The 21,154-nt window shown below is 41.3% G+C and overlaps 1 protein-coding gene across 1 annotated transcript; it reads left to right on the forward strand.

Annotated features, from left to right (window-relative positions):
- Window positions 1-3,328: 3,328 nt before the first annotated feature.
- On the forward strand, window positions 3,329-8,298 carry vax1 (ventral anterior homeobox 1). The gene is made up of 3 exons (XM_078224353.1): window positions 3,329-3,569; window positions 6,436-6,623; window positions 7,813-8,298. Exons 1-3 carry the CDS (start codon window positions 3,329-3,331, stop codon window positions 8,296-8,298), a joined length of 915 nt encoding a protein of 304 aa, XP_078080479.1.
- The last annotated feature ends 12,856 nt before the right edge of the window (window positions 8,299-21,154 follow it).

Raw genomic sequence — 21,154 nt, forward strand, 5'->3', positions numbered from 1 at the left:
TCTCACGCCTCGTTATTATTATGGAATACATTGAAAATATGTGTAGCTGACATCATTGTTCACGAAATAATCTTATACAGACCATTATCAGTACTTGTTTCATAGCGCACAAGTACCAACATAATGTCCCAACATGGGTTTTTTAATAAATCGCAACAAACTAACTCAAAAGTAGGTGTGATTTCAAATATGCAGAACATCAAATCAGCTTTCTTCCCGTTTTAGGTACCTCAACTCCAATATGTTTTCCTAGTGTGAGGATTGAGGAACATGCTTCACGGTTGCCGTGAGGGAATTTCCCCATGTTCTAATGGTGGATGATAAGATATTCCCCAATAATTTATTTGAAGGGAAAATGAAACAAAAATAAAACTCACTTCCGATGTTGGCGCCAGTTTCCCGGACTGTTTGAATTGGGGCAGAAATCTCAGGTTTGTGTTTCACATTTCTATTTATAAATCCCTCTACGTTGGGATTGTAATTTAAATCAGTTCGGGACGATGTGATCACAACGACAAATGTGCTTGATGCGAAGTAATTACTAAACACACTTGAGGGTAAGGTTCGTGGCACAAGTGGCACTTGGTAAACTGACAGGAGACACCGCCGATGAAAGGACCAAAACAGTTCCCAAACTTCTGAACGCAGTATTTGGGGTTTTTTAAAAAACTACGGCTGGTTTCAAAATGTACATTGACACTGGAGATCTATAAGTTGAAGTTGCGGCTTCCCCTTTCGTGTCGGTAAATGTTGAGCGCCGTCTCGAATTTGTCCCTTAAATTAAAACTGGTATACGTTGACCACTCTATAATTAGCCAGGAGATCCATTGGATTGCATCAAGAATGGTGGACACTTTCCATCTGATTTAGAGGGTGCCAACCAGTGTCTTCCCTAAAAGGCAAAAGAAAACCAGTGTCTTGAATATCGTGTGAAATGTGCATTAATAAACAGCGTTAATACTTGTAGCGTACGTTTGCAGCCCCTTACGGAAACGCCAAATTAATATGGCCAACTCCCCCCAAAATGTGTCTTGTACAGCAAAATGAGAAGACCCATTGCGTTAGAGCTAACCTGGCTAGTGTTGCTGGTCTGCATTCATCTTGTCCTTTCTGCCCACCCCAGACTTTTGTTTTAATGTACTTAATTGCTGAAATCAGGTAAATAATCATCGGCGTTTGCTATTTCAATAGAGAGTGAAACAGTGACACGCTTGCCTGGAGGTGAATGAATTAAAAGATAAGCCCATTTTGCGACAAATCTGATACTCCCCCTTTGTATGCGATAAATACATTCTGTAGCCTTTGTAAATTCAAACAATATCATATTTGGCTAAAAGCTGGGTTAGAATGCGAACAAATGTTTTTTTTTATTTGGAAGGTCAATGTGCAGTTAATTTTCACCGATGTTAGTACGATGTACTCTTTAAAAAAATGCATTGTTGCAGTGTGCTGCTTGAGGTGGTGGATTTAGCAAAGAACTTCAGAAATGTTTTTTTTTGTCGCAAGAAAATATAGTCCAAGGCGCCTCTTTTGTAACGTACACCCCATAATCTTGGCAAATCCGGAGCTCACCGCAAGACACCCCCCCTGAAGCGGCTGCTTGGATTCCAACTTTGCAATTCATGCAATCCAAACTTTTCTTCAAAATCAGCTTATTTATTTGATGGCCCGCACACAAAGAGGTGACCAGGAAGGATTTAGTCCCGCCGTTACATCATTTATTCAGTGTTTCAAATCTCGTAACGTCCTAAATCTTAATTAAACTGTTTCTTTTTGAATGCTGGCTAAACGAAATGTTCCGTTCCCCCACCACACCCCCCCCCCCCCCCCTTTACAAAAAAGAAAAGATCCTCCCTTTGCGTGATCATACATTCTCATTAAAATGGTAAACTAAAAAGGCCGACAAAACTGGTGTAAATTAACAGGCTGGAAATAAAGTGAGGGGAAAATACTTCATGTGATTTAAGGTATCCGCTCAAACAAGGGGGGGGGGGGGTGAGAGAACAATGGGGGGGGGATCTTTGTGGGTCTTTTTTTTATTTTTAAAGAAATCGGACATGAATTTCTTTTCAGTCGGCAGCACCATGGAGATTGCCGGCATTCTTCATTTTGCTGTTCTGCGGAAGAGTTGCAGAGGGTAAGAGAGAGAGAGAGAGTGAGACCTCCATTACAGCTCCTTAAAAAACGGCCCGGGTTCCTATGAATGGGTTCAGTCCGACATGTGGCCTTTCACCCCGCCCTACGAAACACAACCACGCAAGCCACACTCGGAGAATTGTTTGTTAATAGTCCAATTAGATAATTGCCATCTTTCACTCTTTTCCCCCATTTCCCATAAAGGAATGAATGCGGAGAGCAGCGTGAAGAGGGCTTCTGCCCCGCGAGGTGACAAGAAGGACTGGAGCGTGCTCCGAGCAGCCATCCATTCACTTGAATTGATTCATTGTTGGGTAATCAATGGTCTTATTGGATTATTCTCCATTCGACGTACCAAATATATTGTTGCGCTGACAATGAAATAACTGAGGTGAAACTTTTCATTTAGAGAATCTTTAGTTAGGATTTTCCGGACTAGCTGTTTCCTGTGGATATATTCTGAATAGACCTTTCTCTCCCTCTCCCCCCTCTCTCTCTCTCTCCCTCGATCTGGGCTGTTCCTAAAGGTGACTCAGTCTCTCTGCTCTGAACGTTCAGTGCTAGGGACAACCCAAGCTCAAAGGAGTTCGGGCTTTAGCGATGGCGGCTTGCGGTGCTAATATCACACCATCAAACTGCTCAGAACTTTCCTGAAACTCTTAACTCACTGACAAGTGTATTTTTTCCCCCGCATTTGAGACCAATCAGTTTACCGTATTTAGCTCCTTGATTGAAGGCGAGCGCAGAGACCATCTATTAAGACCTGATATATTATCCAAACAAGTCTGTGTATTCATGGGGTAACGTAAATTCCGGGCCGTAAAATTACCCATAATCAATTGAAACGGCAAGTGTACGTACTGTGGTGTCTGGTATTTGTAGATCTCTCACAACAGTAAATCTGGAAGGCTGCAGCTTAAAGCACTATGTAGCAGAGCGTTGATCATTTGCCATTTCCAACTGGACAACCAGAAAAGGACGGCCATCGGTGAAAGCAGCATTTCGCTCCCAACAGTCGGAAACAAACCTCGTCGAGAGAGCGAACTTTTTATTTCCAGAGAAAAATAGCAGCTGGGACAATATTTTGTGCAATAACTCCCCCCCCCAACCCCTCCCCCCTCCAAAAAAAAACAAATATTGTGCCTTGCCATTTCCCTTCTTTTTTGCACTACGTTTCATTAACAGTCCTCAAATGGAAGTCAGATGCAATCGGGAACCGATAATGGAAGCTGAATCGAGCAGAGGTTTAAAGAATGGACTCCGAGAAGGGAAAGACACCGGCTCCAATTCAAGGGATTCTCACGGAAACCTTCGGAATTCTTTGATGCAGGAGCAGCAGGAGACTTTCTCAGCTTCTGCAGTCTCCGATGACTGCAATAAAACAAAATCTAGTACTAGTGACCCGGACTATTGTAGACGAATTCTTGTAAGAGGTGAGCGCGGTTTTATATTCTCTCTCTCCCCGTTGTTCAGTTTTAAACGGACTTGTCCCACTGGTTTTTCCCAGCTTGAGCTTCCTATGTACGATGCAAAACGCTATTTTACGTTTTACACCATGTTGTTCTGTGTCCCTAGCATGATCTGCCGGTTAATGTAACGCTCTCCGGGAGAACGGATTAGTTTATTTTTACTGGGGGTAATTTGCTCCGTGCGTTTCCTTGTTTTATGGTTACATTTCTGTATTTTTGCAAATACAAGGTCAGCATTGCCAGCGATTGTAACCGAGAAAAGTGTATCGAATTGCCCATATAAAACAAAAGGGCCGTTTGTTTCTTTTTCTGTAATTCTTTTATTTATTTTTTCATTCTTTGTTTGTGTCCTGGGATCTGAAAATGTATTTTCCAAATGTATTTCTGGCCCCATCCAGCTCTCTTTCATACGCTGCCTGCGTTTACTTTAGTGTGCAACTCGCGTCGATTTTAAATACTTGAATTTTGTGGAATCATTAACACCGATTGTGGTGAACTAGCTGAGCCAAATGCAAGTGAGTTGACTTTGGCAAGTGTGGGAAATTTAGAGAATTCGTGGGAGAGCGATTAAATGTGATTTCCGCTACCGAACAAGGCTAACAATTGGCAACCCAAACAGGGACTAATTTTACTGAGCTGGCTGGAATGACGTTTTAAATCAACACGTTATCATTTGTCATTTCATGTAACAACGACTGGAAGTCGCTTTATGGGGGGAAAGAAAAGTGGGAACATTTACACTAAAGGCCATCGCCAATAAAGTTAGCAATCTCTCCACGACTGGCAAGGCAATTTTAGGTTAGAATCGATTGGATCCTGACAACCTGTAGTGGGGTGTAAATAATCTTAATGAAAATATATTTCGCGCACTCTTCATTACAGTTGGAAACACAAGATCATTAAGTGACATTCATTTACAAAAGTGTAACGAGTTAACGAGACTTGGAGGCCGTTCTAAACGCCCGGTTGCATGGCGCTGATCAAAATAAATTGTGGGTCCTCTTCATTTTTACCTCTGCGGCTTAAGGTATATTTGTGCCATATAATTTCCTATTGTCAAAGCAGACTCTGTCCATAGATTGTATAAATCACAATGCATGTGTACATACATAAGCACGTTGAATGATTTGCATTGTTTGCAAACTCGTTCGTTTACCTTCATTAGTAGAAAGTTGAGCGGGAATGTCCATTCAAGTCTTTCCTCGTTTAAAAAAAACATTGTGAAGGTACAATTTTACCCTACCTCCTGTAATAAGGAAGGGTTGTAGTTATTGTTACACTCTGGAAGCCGTGCCTTTTTGATCCTGAGTTCTTGTTCATTTTTAACCTTTATCGGTGTATGAATCCATTGTATTTTAGTTACTGTCATGACTGGAGGTTGTGCGGTTATTTATGTTGTCAATAACGTGGATAACACGTTTTTGTCGCTTTTGGGACAAGCATAGTTACTAACGAAACAATCGCGCCATGTTTAAAATCAGCAAGGCACTGCCAAGCGAAAGGGAACATACAAATATGTATTAAAATATATAATACAAGTTTATTATATATTTTACTTTAAAATATATTTTTAAATGCTATATATATAGAAATATTTCAGCGACGTTCAGCAATGATGAGTGGTTGACTTTCGTTCTAATATTGAGGAAATGTAGTGGAACTGTAAATCAGTGCCTGGCAGAAACAAATGTTAATCCTTCTATGACCGATTGGCCCCAGACGCGCGTCAGGTTGAATTACAGACACAACACTCCAAGAACCGAGCAGAAACACATCGGTTTTTTTTTCTCTAGTTGTGTTAGTTTCAGATGATGCATTGAGCTCCAGAAAGGGTACATCTTTGCTCATTGCAATCTAATTTTCCTTGTGACTTCACTGCAAGTTCTACTTTGCTTTTTTAAATTTATGCAAACCAAAGTTTGTGGGAATTCTACCTTCATCTGCAGATGAAAATATATTTCCATTACTATGTTACTGTTCTGAGAGTTCTGTTTTGGTGAAACGTGCCCTTTGCTTGTTTCAAGGGACAGTTAATTAATTGTGCATCGTGATTATAAACCAAAGATCAATTGCTAAATCGCAACGTATTTATAAAACTGCGGACTGTGACTTCCAGTTTAACAATAATTTCGTACTAAAATAGGGCAATTCGCATTATCTGTGCATTTTACATTGAGTGCAACTTGGCAATCAAATTAACTGCAGGAAGCATTGTGCAATGATGTAATGCTACCAAAGATGTGCAGTGATCAAGTCTGCAAATAATTTACAATCTGGTTGACCATCCGATTGCTTGAGAAATCGCTGCCATGTCTATCTGTTGGCTTTTTTTGTTGTTGGTGCTTTTTGAATGTACATCACACCAAATGCAGCTACATTTAATATCAGAACAGGAAATGGTGGGCAAACTCAGCAGGTCCGGCAGCATCTGTGGAGAGAGAAACGAGAGTTAACGTTTCGAGCCCTTCTTACAGGGGTTCTACAGAACTGAAGGGGAACAGAAATGTAATTTAATCTTATTTCAATTTGCAATCAATGTAGACTGGCAGTCCTAGCCCGGTTTAACACAGCAACACACAACGCGCGTTAGGAAACACATATTATGCCGCCATATGATGTTTGGAATGTGATGAATGCGCAGCTTGTTGTCTTCGACCGCCGAAATCGATGCTAACTGCATGATCTGCAGTCCTGGGCTATTTTGGGAATGTGGTGTCATTTATATGGATTGCTTTGGGAGGCTTTATTTACTCCAAAGGAGTTGTATAAATGCGTGCAGTTGTTGCTTCGGTCTGAGAAATAACGGACAACCGCATTTCCATCATTGCAGATGCCAAGGGATCAATCAGAGAAATAATTCTGCCCAAGGGCCTGGACCTCGATCGGCCCAAACGCACCCGAACCTCTTTCACGGCCGAGCAGCTGTACCGCTTAGAAATGGAGTTCCAACGCTGTCAGTACGTCGTGGGACGGGAGAGGACCGAATTGGCTCGACAGCTCAACTTATCAGAGACTCAGGTAGGCATTTGTAAACTTATGATTTGTGTGGTATTGCAGTTATTTATTGTTGCATTATGGGTTGAGATTAACATTTTCCTGGAGGTTAGGTATGGACACCCTGGATTAAAGCATCCCATCTAAACAATTCATTTTTAAATACTGATGTGCTAATAATACTGCCCGAATCTGCAGCTCCGGGGAGGGATAACTACAATTAATTTGGACACAGACTGATTTTGGTTATTATTAAATAACGACCTGAATATCCTAGGCTAATTTCATTTAAAAAAAATAATTTTGAGTCTTTAAACGTGGAGGCCCCTGTTAACCAACACACTGTTAAAATATGGGAGAACATTTAGGTAGTTGTCGGCACATTTGCAACATGGGAAACAGTTTATCTAAACATGAACTTTTACATTCGCAATTTTCTCACAGAACAGTTAACAAGATTCAGTTCAGTTTTCCTGAAGATTTGCATGAGTTGGATCCTAAGTAACAAGAGGTACTGGGTGAGAGGTCAAGTTGCCCAAGTGTTTTAAGGTCCATCGGTGCAAAGGACTAGGCGAACAACGTTATTTCCGTAAGGAACGAGAGAAAACAACAGATTTTTTCGAATTCGGCTTGTTTAGAATCTAATTTGAAACTGGTAGATTGAGAAACTTTGATTTTGCATTTTTATTACTGACACACACAGGAGACTTTGTTCAAGTATGTTTTGAGGAGACGGCACAGCTAGTCCAATTGTGTTCAGTATCAATATCATGATAACTGGAGTTCCGTGGCGAACATGTATCCATATTTACCGAATACCGCTAAATAACAGACCCGACCCAGTTTTACAACCTTACAGAACGATCAAAATACAACTAATATTCCCAAAATGTTGATATGCATTGAACAACAAAGGGAGTAAGTTGTTGGCCTCGGTGTACATATACCAGATAATCACCCTAATTTGTGTGTGATATATTAGAAGTAAACTAAATGCTATATTTTTGTGTCAGCATTCTCTGTTTGCCTTTAGGTTTATACCTCCATCATTAATTCAATTAGACATTTGCTGGGATGGCCATCATTCAGGCCGGTGACAGACACACGGTTATTTATTGGCCTTAAGTCTGTTTTGGGGAATGAACGCTGGAGTGGGTTAAAGGTTACCTCACTGGTGTGTATTTATGTGATGCACTGTGTGTTATGAAAACAGGTGAAAGTCTGGTTTCAAAACCGACGTACGAAGCAGAAAAAGGACCAGGGAAAAGATTCCGACGTTCGGTCGACGGCTTCCGAGACGGCGGCAACATGCAGCGTGTTACGGCTCCTCGAGCAGGGACGGCTGCTGTCCCCGCCCGGCTTATCCGGCCTTCTGCCCTGCGCCTCCAGCACCCTGGGATCGGCCCTGCGTGCCCCGGTGGTTGGCCTGAGCACCACGCTGGGCACTTCGTCGCTCACAGCTGGGACATCGGGAGCGCCGACCCTGACCACCAGCCACCCGGGACACAACGTTTTCAGTATGCCGGTACCGTCTCTGCTCGGGACGGTAACCACCAGGCTCGCCTCGCCCTTAACTGTAACCGGATCATTGACGGGGAATTTGCAGGAACTATCTGCTCGATACTTGAGCTCTTCCGCTTTCGAGCCCTATTCTAGGAATGGCAAAAGAGAAACGATGGACAAAAAAATAATGGACTGACAAATGTCTTCAGGAAACAGCATTTTAATTGTTGACCCATATAAGCTGAATTTAAAAATATTGAAAATTAACATTCTTGTAGCACATGCATACATCTGTATACATATTATATAGTCAATTCCCAACGATCCACCTGTCAAGTTTAGATTAATTTGTAAAAGGCAGAATCAACCTATCCACTGACATGTTCGGTTGTGGCGAATTTGGCGGTTCTAACATCAATTTTCAAATGGTCCATGCCACAGACATTTAAATGCTAACGAGATCACCGTACTCTGGTAACTATATCACATGTGCGAGTTCATATGTAACGCACGCAACTTTTCTTAAGAATGTTGATTTTTTTTTCTCTCTGACTTGTGGTTACAGCAGAACTTTGGATATTTTTGAATTGCAGCTTAGGTAAGTCAGCCAACAAAAAAAGGGACCTTTTTTTCAGGAGTCTGGCTCTCTCTGAAGGAACAAAATAAGTATTTTGATGTTCATGTTTCCTGTTCTAGCTCTGTTAGGTGTGTCATGAATGGAGATTGTTCAGTGTGTGGTCTTGTATGAAAAGTGTATATTGTTCTGAATCTGTGCCACCGAACTCCAGATGTTCTGATGTATAGCTTTTATCATAGTATAATAATTTGAAAGAGGCAAAATCTGAAACTGTATTTTATTGTAAATTATTGATTAACGTCCGTAATTAATAGACTAATGGTTTAATGAAAAGACGGTGCGTGTATTTAAAGTTCAATAGAGTCAAATGAAAGCCCTTGCTACTAACTTGATCTGTATTTTGTCGTTTGTTATATCTTGCATGTCATGAGAGTGAAAATATATGTGACCCTGAAATGTTAACAGCTGTGGTTTCTCATTCCTACCAAAAACACGTTTAATATGGACTGCTGATGATTTGCCAAGGCCACATATGACTGGGACTGTCTGCACAGATGTACAAAACATATTTAAATAGCCATCTTTAAAACGGGGCACATCTGAGCGTGCTTTAGACGTAAACAAAAACGCGTAAATAGTGTTTGTTCATTCACTGTTTTTCCCCATTGTACTATATTAATTTAGGAAACATGTGACCACCTTATTTTTGGCCATTACCAGTCATCAAGCCCCACTCCTACATGATGGAAATTACTAACTAATCTTCAGTACAAAGTGGCAACTGCAACGGTTGTCGTTAACGAAGATTGGTGAATATAACCAGATAATTTTTTTTAAAAATCTGCCGGCTCCATCACTTGTTTTAAATAAAGATTGGGGGGGGGGGGGGGGGAGAGGGGGACATTCATTGCAAACCGGAGAGTTTTACACATCTTTATAAAAGGGTGGCGACTATTGAAATGAAGTATAATAGATTCAAAGACAACGTATGTTCCTGTATATTTGACATACACATTAGGTACACCATTGTCAATATTATATACATGTTTTATGGATATCTATATCGAAAATCGGTGTTCAATGTGAGTTTAATAAGCAATCACATTATGACTGAAAGACCCTGTTTCTGTTTGACTCACTGCTATGTGACGTCACCCTCACCATAGTTGCGAATTTGCAGCGGGTTGTTTGGTGTTTCAGCAGCTTTCGAATTACTGCATGTAAATGTTGACAGACGAGCCTTTCAACAACTATTAAAAACTGACAGTATTACTGCTCTATCCTCAAAAATCTAATATTGCTAAAAATTGACATCATTAATCAAGGGTTAAACTGCAATAAACATGGCTTATTTTAAGTTAACTGCTCAATGTATCCGAACTGTACATGATTATGCTTTATTTCGGATGTGCTTTTCGAGTTGTGCTTGTTTTTTTAAGGGGGATTGAAGTTTTTGTATTTAACACTAGATATTTGCACAATATAACGGAGCGGAGATTTAATTTCTAGGTAATAGAAGGGCCGTTCTCAGCATCGCCCTTTACCTAACACCCGGAAGTAGCCAGTGCTTGGCACATGTGATACCTACCACGATTTGTGGAATAATAGCAGGCATTTTCCCCCCACAAATACAGAGTCGGAGCTATTCCAAAGAAACTGTCGCTATTTTGTCCTTGGTTCGAAATGCTTTTGGGACAATTTCAAATGTACATGCGAGGTTTATAAGCTCCACCGACTCATTGAAACTCAACAATCAGCCTTTACAAACAGCTATAAATTATTCACAAAATGTAAACCTCTAATGTCTGCGGTCTTTTTGTTCCATATTCCTCTATGATCTATATTCAGCGCTTTCTGTTACAACGCGGGATTTGGTGTAGACTCAATAGAATTAGAGCTAAGTTTGCATATTTTAATCATCTGTCCCCATTGGAACCAAATGTTCTTATCGGGCAATTTCCAAACGTCATGCTGATTCCGGGACACTCGTAAACCATGTTTTTTTGGTTGTTACAAAATTAAAAACTCAAGTTAGACAAATCAATGCAGGGGTAGAAGGGGACACCTCACTCAGTAAGAGAGTGACAAAGAAATGAAAGTCAGATATGCAATTAAACCGCCTTCTCATCTGAGTTATGTAGGGAGCACCTGTTGCCTGGGTCATAATAACGAACAAAATAAGTTTCTCTTTTGACACCAACCGTAGCAATAACTCGGAGACTTTGCGAATTTAACAGTTAAATCCATTTAACGCGCCTGCGAAATCAGAAATAAAGCTGGACATGATTTCTATTGCGGCGGAAGAAATATGAAGCTGTTTACAGCGCGCTGTGACAGGGTGGGCCGTCCAGATTTTGCTGTCCTTTCTCCGTGCGAGTATCCTATTTATTCTCTTAAATATGGGTTCATTTTAGACAAATTGTTCTTGATTGGGATTGCAGGTGCTGCACTAAATGGAATATTACGCAATTTCTGTAATAATTTTTTACAACGCCTTTTACAACGCACACCAGCATATTCGCAAATCTCTAACACCTAAGTGAGACTCATTCTTGTTTCTCAATCTTGGCTTACAATTTGACCAATATTTGTTTGAATCACAAAACAAACACCCTAAACTGCAGATTAGTCAATTCTAACTGTGGTCTGACTGAGTGTGTATTCCAGCTATGTCAACGCCGTGTCGCATAAAAGCTATTTATTACATTGTGAAAATACATAAACTCGTATTTGAATAAGTGGGAGCCTGCGGTGGAATGAGTGAAACTCGGGAAAGTTTCAGCACTCCCGCTTTCACAATGTTTATTGGCAATTTACACACCTATTCAAATAATCCCGGTCGCAATAAAAACACATTGATTATATTGCCTATAACTAGTCAGCAACACGTGGTGCATAATCAACCGAGCCAAATACTGAAAGATGGTTGTTTATATTTATATAATTCATTTTCAGCGACCCTTTTAATGTAGCGAGAATATTTAACTTCTGATGGAAATCTGTTGGGTGCTGATCAATTGGATATAGTGAAATAAGTTTTTTGTTGAACCGCTTCCTCTAAAATGGACTATTTTTCGGTTCTGCTAAATAACATTGCTCTATATTTATTAACAGTTTGACTGGAGCCGCGTGAACAGCAGGGGAAGTACGGACAAAGGAGATGTGTCGATATAACTGGGACAAGATTAACCTGAACAATAAAGAAATAAAAGTCTCAAATCTGTCGTACTTCCACAGGTACTAAACGTGAAACGTGTTAGAAACCGCAAGCTTAATCTCCATTTACCTAAAATGGTGACTTTATAAATTGCTGCTGAATTTATCAGCCTCTTTGGAAGAAAATGCTACATTCTGCTTGCCGTTTCTGTGATTTGCAGAAGTGTAGATTACCGGAATGTCTATTCCAATAATGTTCGAAGGTTTATTTTAATCAAATTGCTAGAAAATTTCATTGGGTGAACAATGAAATTAAATGGGCGAATGCAATTGTTACTGTATGCATCTGTTATTGTATGCAATTGTCGCTGCATACAGTGTTTCTGCATGCGATTGCTACTGTAGCACTGTTTCTAGATGCAATGTTTCTACATGCAGTTGTTACTACGTGCAATGTTTCTGTGTGCAATTGTTACTGTATGTAATCTTTAATGCAATCGTTAGGAACGAAATTCAAGTATCACCAACTTATTTCCACCATGGGAATTTCCCCTACTACCGATGATGCCGCTTCCGTAGTGTATTTGGTAAAAGTGTATTTTTCCGGCCAATGTATTTTATGAATTAGAAATATTTATAATACCCCATATCCTTTTCTTTAAAAAAAACAGATTATAAACAGCCAAGCCCCTACCAAAAATAAAACCCGCACACGTAGGCAATTTTTGTTTATTGAAAACTGCCGTATTGGCTTGTGTTTTCAATAATAATCAACATTGAACTGAGACATCTGGAAACCTTACAACCTAGCGTTTAATTAGAATACTATTGCGTGTTCCGCTCAAAAGATCCGCAATTTTGGTAACCAATGTTGCACCGAAACCTATAACATTAGGTAGCTAGATATGTTTTGATGTCCAATGAGGGGGGAATTGGATGCTTGGGAATGTCAAATCAAAAAACTTGATCTTGGAGTAAGTCTGTTTTTGTGTACGTGGGTTTTCCTTTTTTATTAAACAAAGCTCCTGAGCGGAGATTCACATAAAGATTTATATTAGATGTATGATATATGTGCCCCAAGCATGTTTTATAAATACAGGTGGCAGTATTTGCATACTTTTAATTCTTTCTTTGCCTTGCAAAATTAATGTTCACATTTTCTAATGAGGAATTTTATTTTAATGAAGCGAATGATAAATATGCTTGTCGAGGTGAAGATGTCGGCGCATTGGCAATGTTGCACATTTTTCTATTTTGGGCGCCCAGTTTCTTCCTAAACTGGCCCAGGGATAGATCTTAAACCCAGCCTCGCAAGAACACCCATGCCACGCCACTGTGACCTTTCCACTTCGTACACATTTGGTCTCCGACATTACAGCAATGGCAACACTTAAGAAGTACTTCATTGGCTGCATAGCGTTTTGGTCGGTCTTGGGACCGTGAAAAAGCCCTAAATAAATGCAAGTGTTATTTCTCTCTCTCTCTTTCTCTCTCTCTCCTGCCTGAGATTGCCAAGTTATGGGCTGGTTTTGTGTTTAGTGAAACAACACCCACTAGGAAGTAAGTTGAGTCTGAAAAAAAAACACAGAAGATCTTTTCAGCGTGGAAACAGGAGATTTTTATTCTATCTGCCTAGATTGAAATCAAAGCAAGGATCCCAAGTTGCCAGCACAGTGTGCCAGCCAATCTGCCTGATACAGCATTTATTTGGAGAACACCGGATCCAAGCCAGACTGGACTATAATATCTTCTTTCATATTGCTTCATTAATTCATAATTAGTGCAGTTAGGCATACATTGTAAGCATGAAAAGGGCGGATTGGCAAAGGATGGTTCAAAATACAATTGCACAGTATCCCCATAGAAATTCAAAATCACGTGGAAAGTACCAAAAGAAAGCTCTTCCATTGGACTGGTTGGCGATTTTCATAAATATATTGCTTATTAAAGCACCACACAAAAGCGCATACATTGTTTTATCAGTAATACAGAGTCAGGCAGATCTGATATGCCAATTGATAATTGACCAGTCAGCTTGGCTCAGTGAGACCTGGAAAAATAAGGCTGTCACTGGGGTTTGAGATTCTCTCTACTCAGTCCTAGATAATGCTGCAAGCAATGATCTAATGGGAGGTTGGATTTAGTTCAGTTTTGCCCAAGGGCCATATCTAGCTTGTGAGCTTTGACAATCCCTTCCATGAAGCTTAGGCAGCTTAGTTCTAATGATGCTTATATTTCTTACTATTTGAACTTCGAGGGCCTGATAATGTGGAAGTGGTTGCTCTTTGTGCTGTTGCTTTATTGGTTGATATATCCTAAATCAGAACAGCACAATCTTATGTTACCTGCAGTTTCAGATATTTGCTTCTTTTTACGTGGAGCAATGTGTTAAGCCCAATGGCCCAGCAAATCTGCAAAGATGTGATTCTTGCTGTTTCATTAGAATTGTGGCCAATATTGAACTCTGCTATTGACCTGCTAAGGTTTGTAAAGTCAGGAAGTGGAATCTTTGATGGTTTGGGATCTGCAGTACTTCCTACGGCAAATACCCCAAAGATGTAACTGGCTGGTCATACTCGCAGAAAAACAAGCTAGAAAACCTGACTGGCTCCCATATAAAGAAAGCAGCTTCATAATCTTTCCCAAAATTTTGGCCCTTGCATTTTTAAGAGTCTAGGTCTTAGCTCTGGTCTCACTTCCGACCTTTCGGGCCTACTGAGACAAGACTGTGTCAACTGTGTGCCAAATCTCAACCAAGGGCTAGGAGTGGGATCTTTCAACTTCAGAAATCCCATCCCTTGGCTCTACCCCCTCTTAAATCAATGGCATCATGGTGCACTCAAGCTTTTCATATGTAATGATATGTACACAAGAGATTTCACAAGTGAAAGACCAATAATTGGAATTTGGTATCATCATGCAGACTTATGCCAGCAAGTTTACATGAGAAGATCAGGAGTTATCATGTCACAAAAGAAAATCCTATCCACTGTTGCTCACATTTGTCTCCAATGTTGACTAACTTATTATACAAACCAAACCCCCACAGCGCCATACAAGCAAACATTGTAAAATTGATTTTAACGTGTACCACCTGGTGAAAATGGGGCACTGGTGAATTCAAAATTATTCTGCACCTTTACTGCGGTGTTAATGCTCCACCACCATATTTTCTGGGGCCTTTTGCCAGGTGCTCAGCTGGGAGCCTCATTACTTAGGACTGATTCAACTTAAAGAGGCAACAACTCTCAATGTTGTGAAACTGAATTGTGAATAATTGGGGCACTCTACTGCACTACCTGTACCAATTTCATGAGCTTTGCACACGTGAAGTGGGAGACAGCCTGAGTGAGGCAGCCAGAGTGGGATTGAAACTTGGTAATTTGGAGCAGTGTGGTAATTAAAGAAGGAGCGATCCAGAGAGCATCCTGGGAAGATAAGTGATATAAAGACTTACCTTCACTTATCGCTGCAGATAGCTGAGGTAAGAGTTTAAAACATTTTCTTAAATAATTTAGTCGGCGATAGAAATGTCGGTCAGTGGGGTTAAATGCTGCACTTGTGAGATGTGGGAGATCCGTGATGCTTCCAGCATCTTGGATAACTACACCTACCGGAAGTGCACCCAATTGCAACTCCTTATAGACCACATAGATAAGTTGGAGCAGTAGTTGGATGCACTTTGGAGCATGTAGGTGGCGGAAAGCATCATAGACAGGAGTTTTTGAGATATGGTGACACCCAAGGTGCAGGCAGATAGATGGGTGACCACTAGAAGGGGCAGGCAGTCAGTGCAGGAATCTCCTGTGGTTGTCCACCTCTCTAACGAGTTTTGGATACTGTTGGGGAGGATGGCCTATCAGGGGATAACAGCAGCTGCGGCCAGAGCAGTGGCACCACGGCTGGCTCTGTTGTTAAGCAGGGAGGGATAAAGAGCCCGAGAGCAATAGTAAGAGGGGACTCTATAGTTAGGGGTACAGATAAGCGCTTCTGTGGATGTGAAAGAGACTCCAGGATGGTGTGTTGCCACCCTGGTGCCAGGGTCCAGGATGTCTTTGAATGGGCAGAAAGCATTCTGAAGGGAGAGGGTGAACAGCCAGAGGTTGTGGTACATATTGATACTAATGACATAGGCAGGAAGAGTGACGAGGTCCTGCAGCAGCAGTTTAGGGAGTTAGGTAGAAAGTTAAAAAGCAGGACTTCTAGGGTTGTAATCTCAGGATTACTCCCTGTGCCATGTACCAGTGAGGCAAGAAATAGGAAGATAGTACAGCTCAACACGTGGATAAACAGCTGGTGTAGGAGGGAGGGTTTCAGGTATCTGGACCATTAGGATCTATTCCAGGGCAGGTGGGACCTGTACAAGAAGGGCGGGTTTCATCTAAACCGAAGGGGCATAAATATCCTGGCCGGGAGGTTTGCTAGTGTCACACGGGAGGATTTAAATGAGTTTGGCAGGGGGGCGGGAACCAAAGCAAAGGTGAATTAACTGAAGGGGAACTAGAGAGTAGGGCCAGTAGGACTCAGAGGAAGGGCAGGCAGGGTGTGGTTGCTGATCAAAGAGGGTCTGGTGGACTGAAGTGCATTTGTTTCAATGCGAGAAGTATAACAGGTGAGGCAAATGAATTTAGAGCTTAGATTAGTACTTGGAACTATGATGCTGTTGCCATTACAGAGACTTGGTTAAGGGAAGGACAGGATTGGCAGCTTAACGTCCCAGGATACAGATGTTTCAGGCAGGATAGAGGGGGATGTAAAAGGAGTGGGGGAGTTGCACTACTGGTTAAGGAGAATATCACAGCTGTACTGAGAGGCAAAATGGGTAGAGCTCAGGAATAGGAAGGGTGTAGTCACAATGTTGGGGGTTTACGATAGGCCTCCCAACAGCCAGAGGGAGATAGAGGAACAGATATATAGACAGATTTTGGCAAGTTGTGGTGGGTGATTTTAACTTCCCCTATATTGACTAGGACTCACTTAACGCTAGGGGCAGTGCTGGATTTAGGCATAAGCTAAACAAGCTACAGCTTAGGGCCTCACAATCCGCAGGGGCCACACAAAATTTACAATGAAGAGAACATTTAAAAGCTGATACCAGAAAAGAAAAAGAAAGCATCAGCTTGAAGAGCAACTCAAAAAATTACCAAAATCTATGAGAGAGATCAAGCCAGCCAAATGATAAATATGTAATCAGTAAATACATTCATTTGAAAATAATTTGTATTTTTCACTTTAAATACCTTGCTATTAAATAATTAAAAGGCATAATTATGTTTTCAATTTTTTTGTGGCGACCCAAGGTCCTGTTTTGGTACGCACCTTTGTGAGACCTTTTGGTGTAACTTTTTAACAAGGGGCCTCCAAGCTTTATATAGCTTAGGGCCTCACCAAGTCTAAATCCAGCACTGGCTAGGGGCCTGGATGGGGCAGAGTTTGTAAGAAGCATCCAGGAGGGTTTCTTGAAACAGTATGTAGATAGTCCAACTAGGGAAGGAGCCATATTGGACCTGGAATTGCGGAATGAGCCCGGCCAAGTGGTCAACATTTCAGTAGGGGAGAAGTTCGGCAACAGTGACCACAATTCAGTAAGCTTTAAGATACTGATGGATAAAGATAAGTGTAGTCCTCAGATGAAGGTGCTAAATTGGGGGAAGGCTAATTACAACAATATGAGGCAGGAACTGAAGAATGTAGATTGGGAGCAGATGTTTGAGGGCAAATCAACATCTGGCATGTGGGAGGCTTTCAAGTGTAAGTTGATAGGAATTCAGGACCGGCCCGTTCCTGTAAGGATGAAGGATAAGTATGGCAAATTTCGGGAACCTTGGACAACAAGAGATATTGTGAGCCTAGTCAAAAAGAGAAAGGAAGCATTTGTCAAGGCTGGGAGGCTGGCAACACACAAAGCAAATGTGGAACACAAGGAAAGTAGAAAGAAACTTAACCAAAGAGTCAGGAGAGTTAAAAGGGGTCACGAAAAGCCATTGGCCAACAAGATTAAGAAAAATCCCAAGGCTTTTTATACATATATAAAGAGCAAGAGGGTAGCCAGGGAGAGGGTTGGCCCACTCAAGGACAGGAGAGGGAATCTATGTGTGGAGCCAGAGGAAATGGGCAAGGTATTAAATGACTACTTTGCATCAGTATTCACCAAAGAGAAGGACTTGGTGAATGATAAGTCTGGGGGAGGGTGTGTAGATAGTTTGGGTCATGTTGAGATCAAAAAGGAGGAGGTCTTGGGGGGGTCTTGAAAAACATTAAGGTAGACAATCCCCAGGGCCTGATGGGATATACCCCAGAATATTGAGAGAGGCAAGGGAGAAAAATGCTGCGGCCTCGAGAGAAATATTTGTATCCTCACTGGCTACAGGGGAGGTCCCAGGGGATTGGAGAATAGCCAATGTTGTTCTTTGTTTAAGAAGGATAGCAAGAATAATCCAGGTAATTACAGGCCGGTGATCCTAAGGTCAGTGGTAGAAAAATTATTGGAGAGGATTCTTCAAGACAGGATTTACTCACACCTGGAAATAAGTGGACATATTAGCGAGAGGCAACATGGTTTTGTGAAGGGGAGGTCGTGCCTCACTAACTTGATTGAGTTTTTCAAAGAAGTGACGAAGATGATTGATGAGGGTAGGGCAGTGGATGTTGTCTACATAGACTTCAGTAAGGCCTTTGACAAGGTTCCTCATGGCAGATGGGCACAGAAGGTGAAGTTGCACGGGATCAGAGGTGAACGGGCAAGATGGATACAGAACTGGCTCGGTCATAGAAGACAGAGGGTAGCAGTGGAAGGATGCGTTTCTGAATGGAGGGCTGTGACTAGTGGCATTCTTCAGGGATCAGTGCTGGGACCTTTGTTGTTTGTAATATATATAAATGATTTGGAGGAAAATGTAACTTGTTTGATTAGTAAGGTTGCGGACGACACAAAGTTTGGTGGAATTGTGGATAGTGACGAGGACCGTCAGAGGATAAAGCAGGATATAGACTAGTTGGAGACTTGAGCGGAGAGATGGCAGATGGAGTTTAATCCGGACAAATGTGAGTTAATGCATTTTGGAAGGTTTAATACAGATGGGAAATATACAGTAAATGGCAGAAGCCTTAAGAAAATTGATAAGCAGGAGTCTGGGTGTACAGGTGCACAGGCCACTGAAAGTAGCAACGCAGGTGGAGAATGTAGTCAAGAAGGCATCCAGCATGCTTGCCTTCATCGGCCGAGACACTGAGTTTAAAAACTGGCAAGTCATGTTGCAGTTTTATAGAACCTTAGTTAGGTGACATTTGGAATATAGTATTCAATTCTGGTCGCCACACTACCAGAAAGATGTGGAGGCTTTGGAGAGGGTACAGAAAAGGTTTATCAGGATTTTGCCTAGTTTGGAGGGCATTAGCTATAGGAGAGGTTGGAGAAACTTGGTTTGTTCTCACTGGAATGACAGAGGTTGAGGGGTGGCTGATAGAATCCCACAAGATTATGAGGGGCTTGGACAGTGTGGATAGTCAGAAGCTTTTTCCCAGGGTGGAAGAGTCAATTATTAGAGGGCATAGATTTAATGTGCGAGTGGCAAGGTTTAAAAGAGATGTATGAGGCAAGATTTTTACACAGAAGGTGGTGGGCGCTTGGAACTCGCTGCTGGGGGAGGTAGTGGAAGCAGGTGCAACAGTGACTTTGAAGGGGTGTCTTGACAAATACATGAATAGGATGTGTATAGAGGGATATGGTCCCCGGAAGGGTAGGGGGCAGTATGGTCGGTGCAGGCTTGGAGGGCCGAAGAGCCTGTTCCTGTGCTGTAATTTCCTTTGTTCCCTGTTATTGCCCACTTGACTGACTGTACCTGTTTCCATGTCGTCTGTTAAAGTACTGACCCTGAGATTGTGCTGCAGCAAAATTCATTTCCGGAAATACAGCTTGATGGTTGCACAATAGCAAGACTTAGACCACAAAACAAAGCTTGGGCCGTCTTCCACCCCTCCATGTCCGGAGTTAAAACCCATCCCGTGTGTTTGAACTTCTGGTCAATTTGCAGCATTTTGAAAGTGAACATAAATAGTTCTACAAATGTACTGCTGTTAAAAATACAGGGAATCTATAAATTAAAATGTAGGTATAAGAATTGATGCCAGCCCAGAAAGGAAAAAAAACAGTAACATTTGGGAAATGACTGGTGCTGGCCCGAATTAGTCTTTAAATGGTCTTTAAATAGTCTTAAATGGAACCTAGGTTTGATTGAACAATAATCTAGTTTTTTCTTGTGTTACACACTACAAGGTGAAATGTAAGCAGTTTATATTGCTCATTGGAATCCAAATATTCTCCCTATTTTTGGTATTTCATTCTGTTTTGACATGATTTTGACAGCGTTGACTACAACTGTCAGCGGGCTCCATGTTTTTGATGTGTGATGATATTTAAACAAAAGGTTTCATGAGTGCAAGACCATTAATTGGAACTTGGTTTCATCATGCAGATCTATGGCAGTAAGTTTATATTAAAAGATCATGAGTTAACATGTCCAGAAAGGAAACCCTATCCACTGTCGCTCACAATTGTCTCCACATCAGGTAGAAATCAGACCAATGTTGAATAATTTATCATATAACCAGTAGTCAGCAGCAAAATGTCATTTCAGATTTACCATTAACTCTGGAGATCACTGCAATTACACAACCAGGAAGTGATGCAAAACCTATGGGCTTTTTATTCTCCTTGTGACACTGAGGATAATTGTAGCACCAAAGCGTTGCCCCAGGTTAAGATGAGCTTACTCATTCCAATGTAGGAGGCTTTCATAATATGAATGCCATGGCAGACGGTGTATTTATTTAAACAATAACATGTTTAGGATAGCCCTGCCAAATAGCTTCTCTTGTGTATCCTGTTTTAAATTTGCAACTTCTCCGGGGAAAACGTCATACAGAAATTTGGATTTTCAGCTATCCTCAGATATTTGAGTAAATTCAGAACAATTGCGTCCACCTATGTTGCCAGTCATTAGCATTTATTGTGCTTTGGACATATCTGTACTATTTGATACCAAGATGATATTGTACAATGGTGGCGTAGAGGTATGATCGCTGGACTAGTAAAGGCCAGGCTAATATTCTGGGGACACAGGTTCCGTCTTACCATGGCAGCTGCTGAAATTTAAATTCAATAAATAAATCTGGAATTAAAAGCTAGTCTCAGTAATGGTGAAGGTGGTGAAGAAGGCATATGGTATGCTTGCCTTTATAGGACGGGGTATAGAGTATAAAAGCTGGAGTCTGATGATGCAGCTGTATAGAACGCTGGTTAGGCTACATTTGGAGTACT

The sequence above is a fragment of the Mustelus asterias genome, chromosome 11 (assembly GCF_964213995.1).
Source record: "Mustelus asterias chromosome 11, sMusAst1.hap1.1, whole genome shotgun sequence".
Taxonomy (NCBI): domain Eukaryota; kingdom Metazoa; phylum Chordata; class Chondrichthyes; order Carcharhiniformes; family Triakidae; genus Mustelus; species Mustelus asterias.

What these genes read in the sequence shown, in the direction of transcription:
- vax1 (XM_078224353.1), top strand. Translation starts at nt 3,329, where the DNA reads ATGGAAGTCAGATGCAATCGGGAACCGATAATGGAAGCTGAATCGAGC. An exon ending in TAGACGAATTCTTGTAAGAG is followed by an intron (nt 3,570 to 6,435) that starts GTGAGCGCGGTT and finishes CCATCATTGCAG; the next exon opens with ATGCCAAGGGATCAATCAGA. An exon ending in TCAACTTATCAGAGACTCAG is followed by an intron (nt 6,624 to 7,812) that starts GTAGGCATTTGT and finishes TTATGAAAACAG; the next exon opens with GTGAAAGTCTGGTTTCAAAA.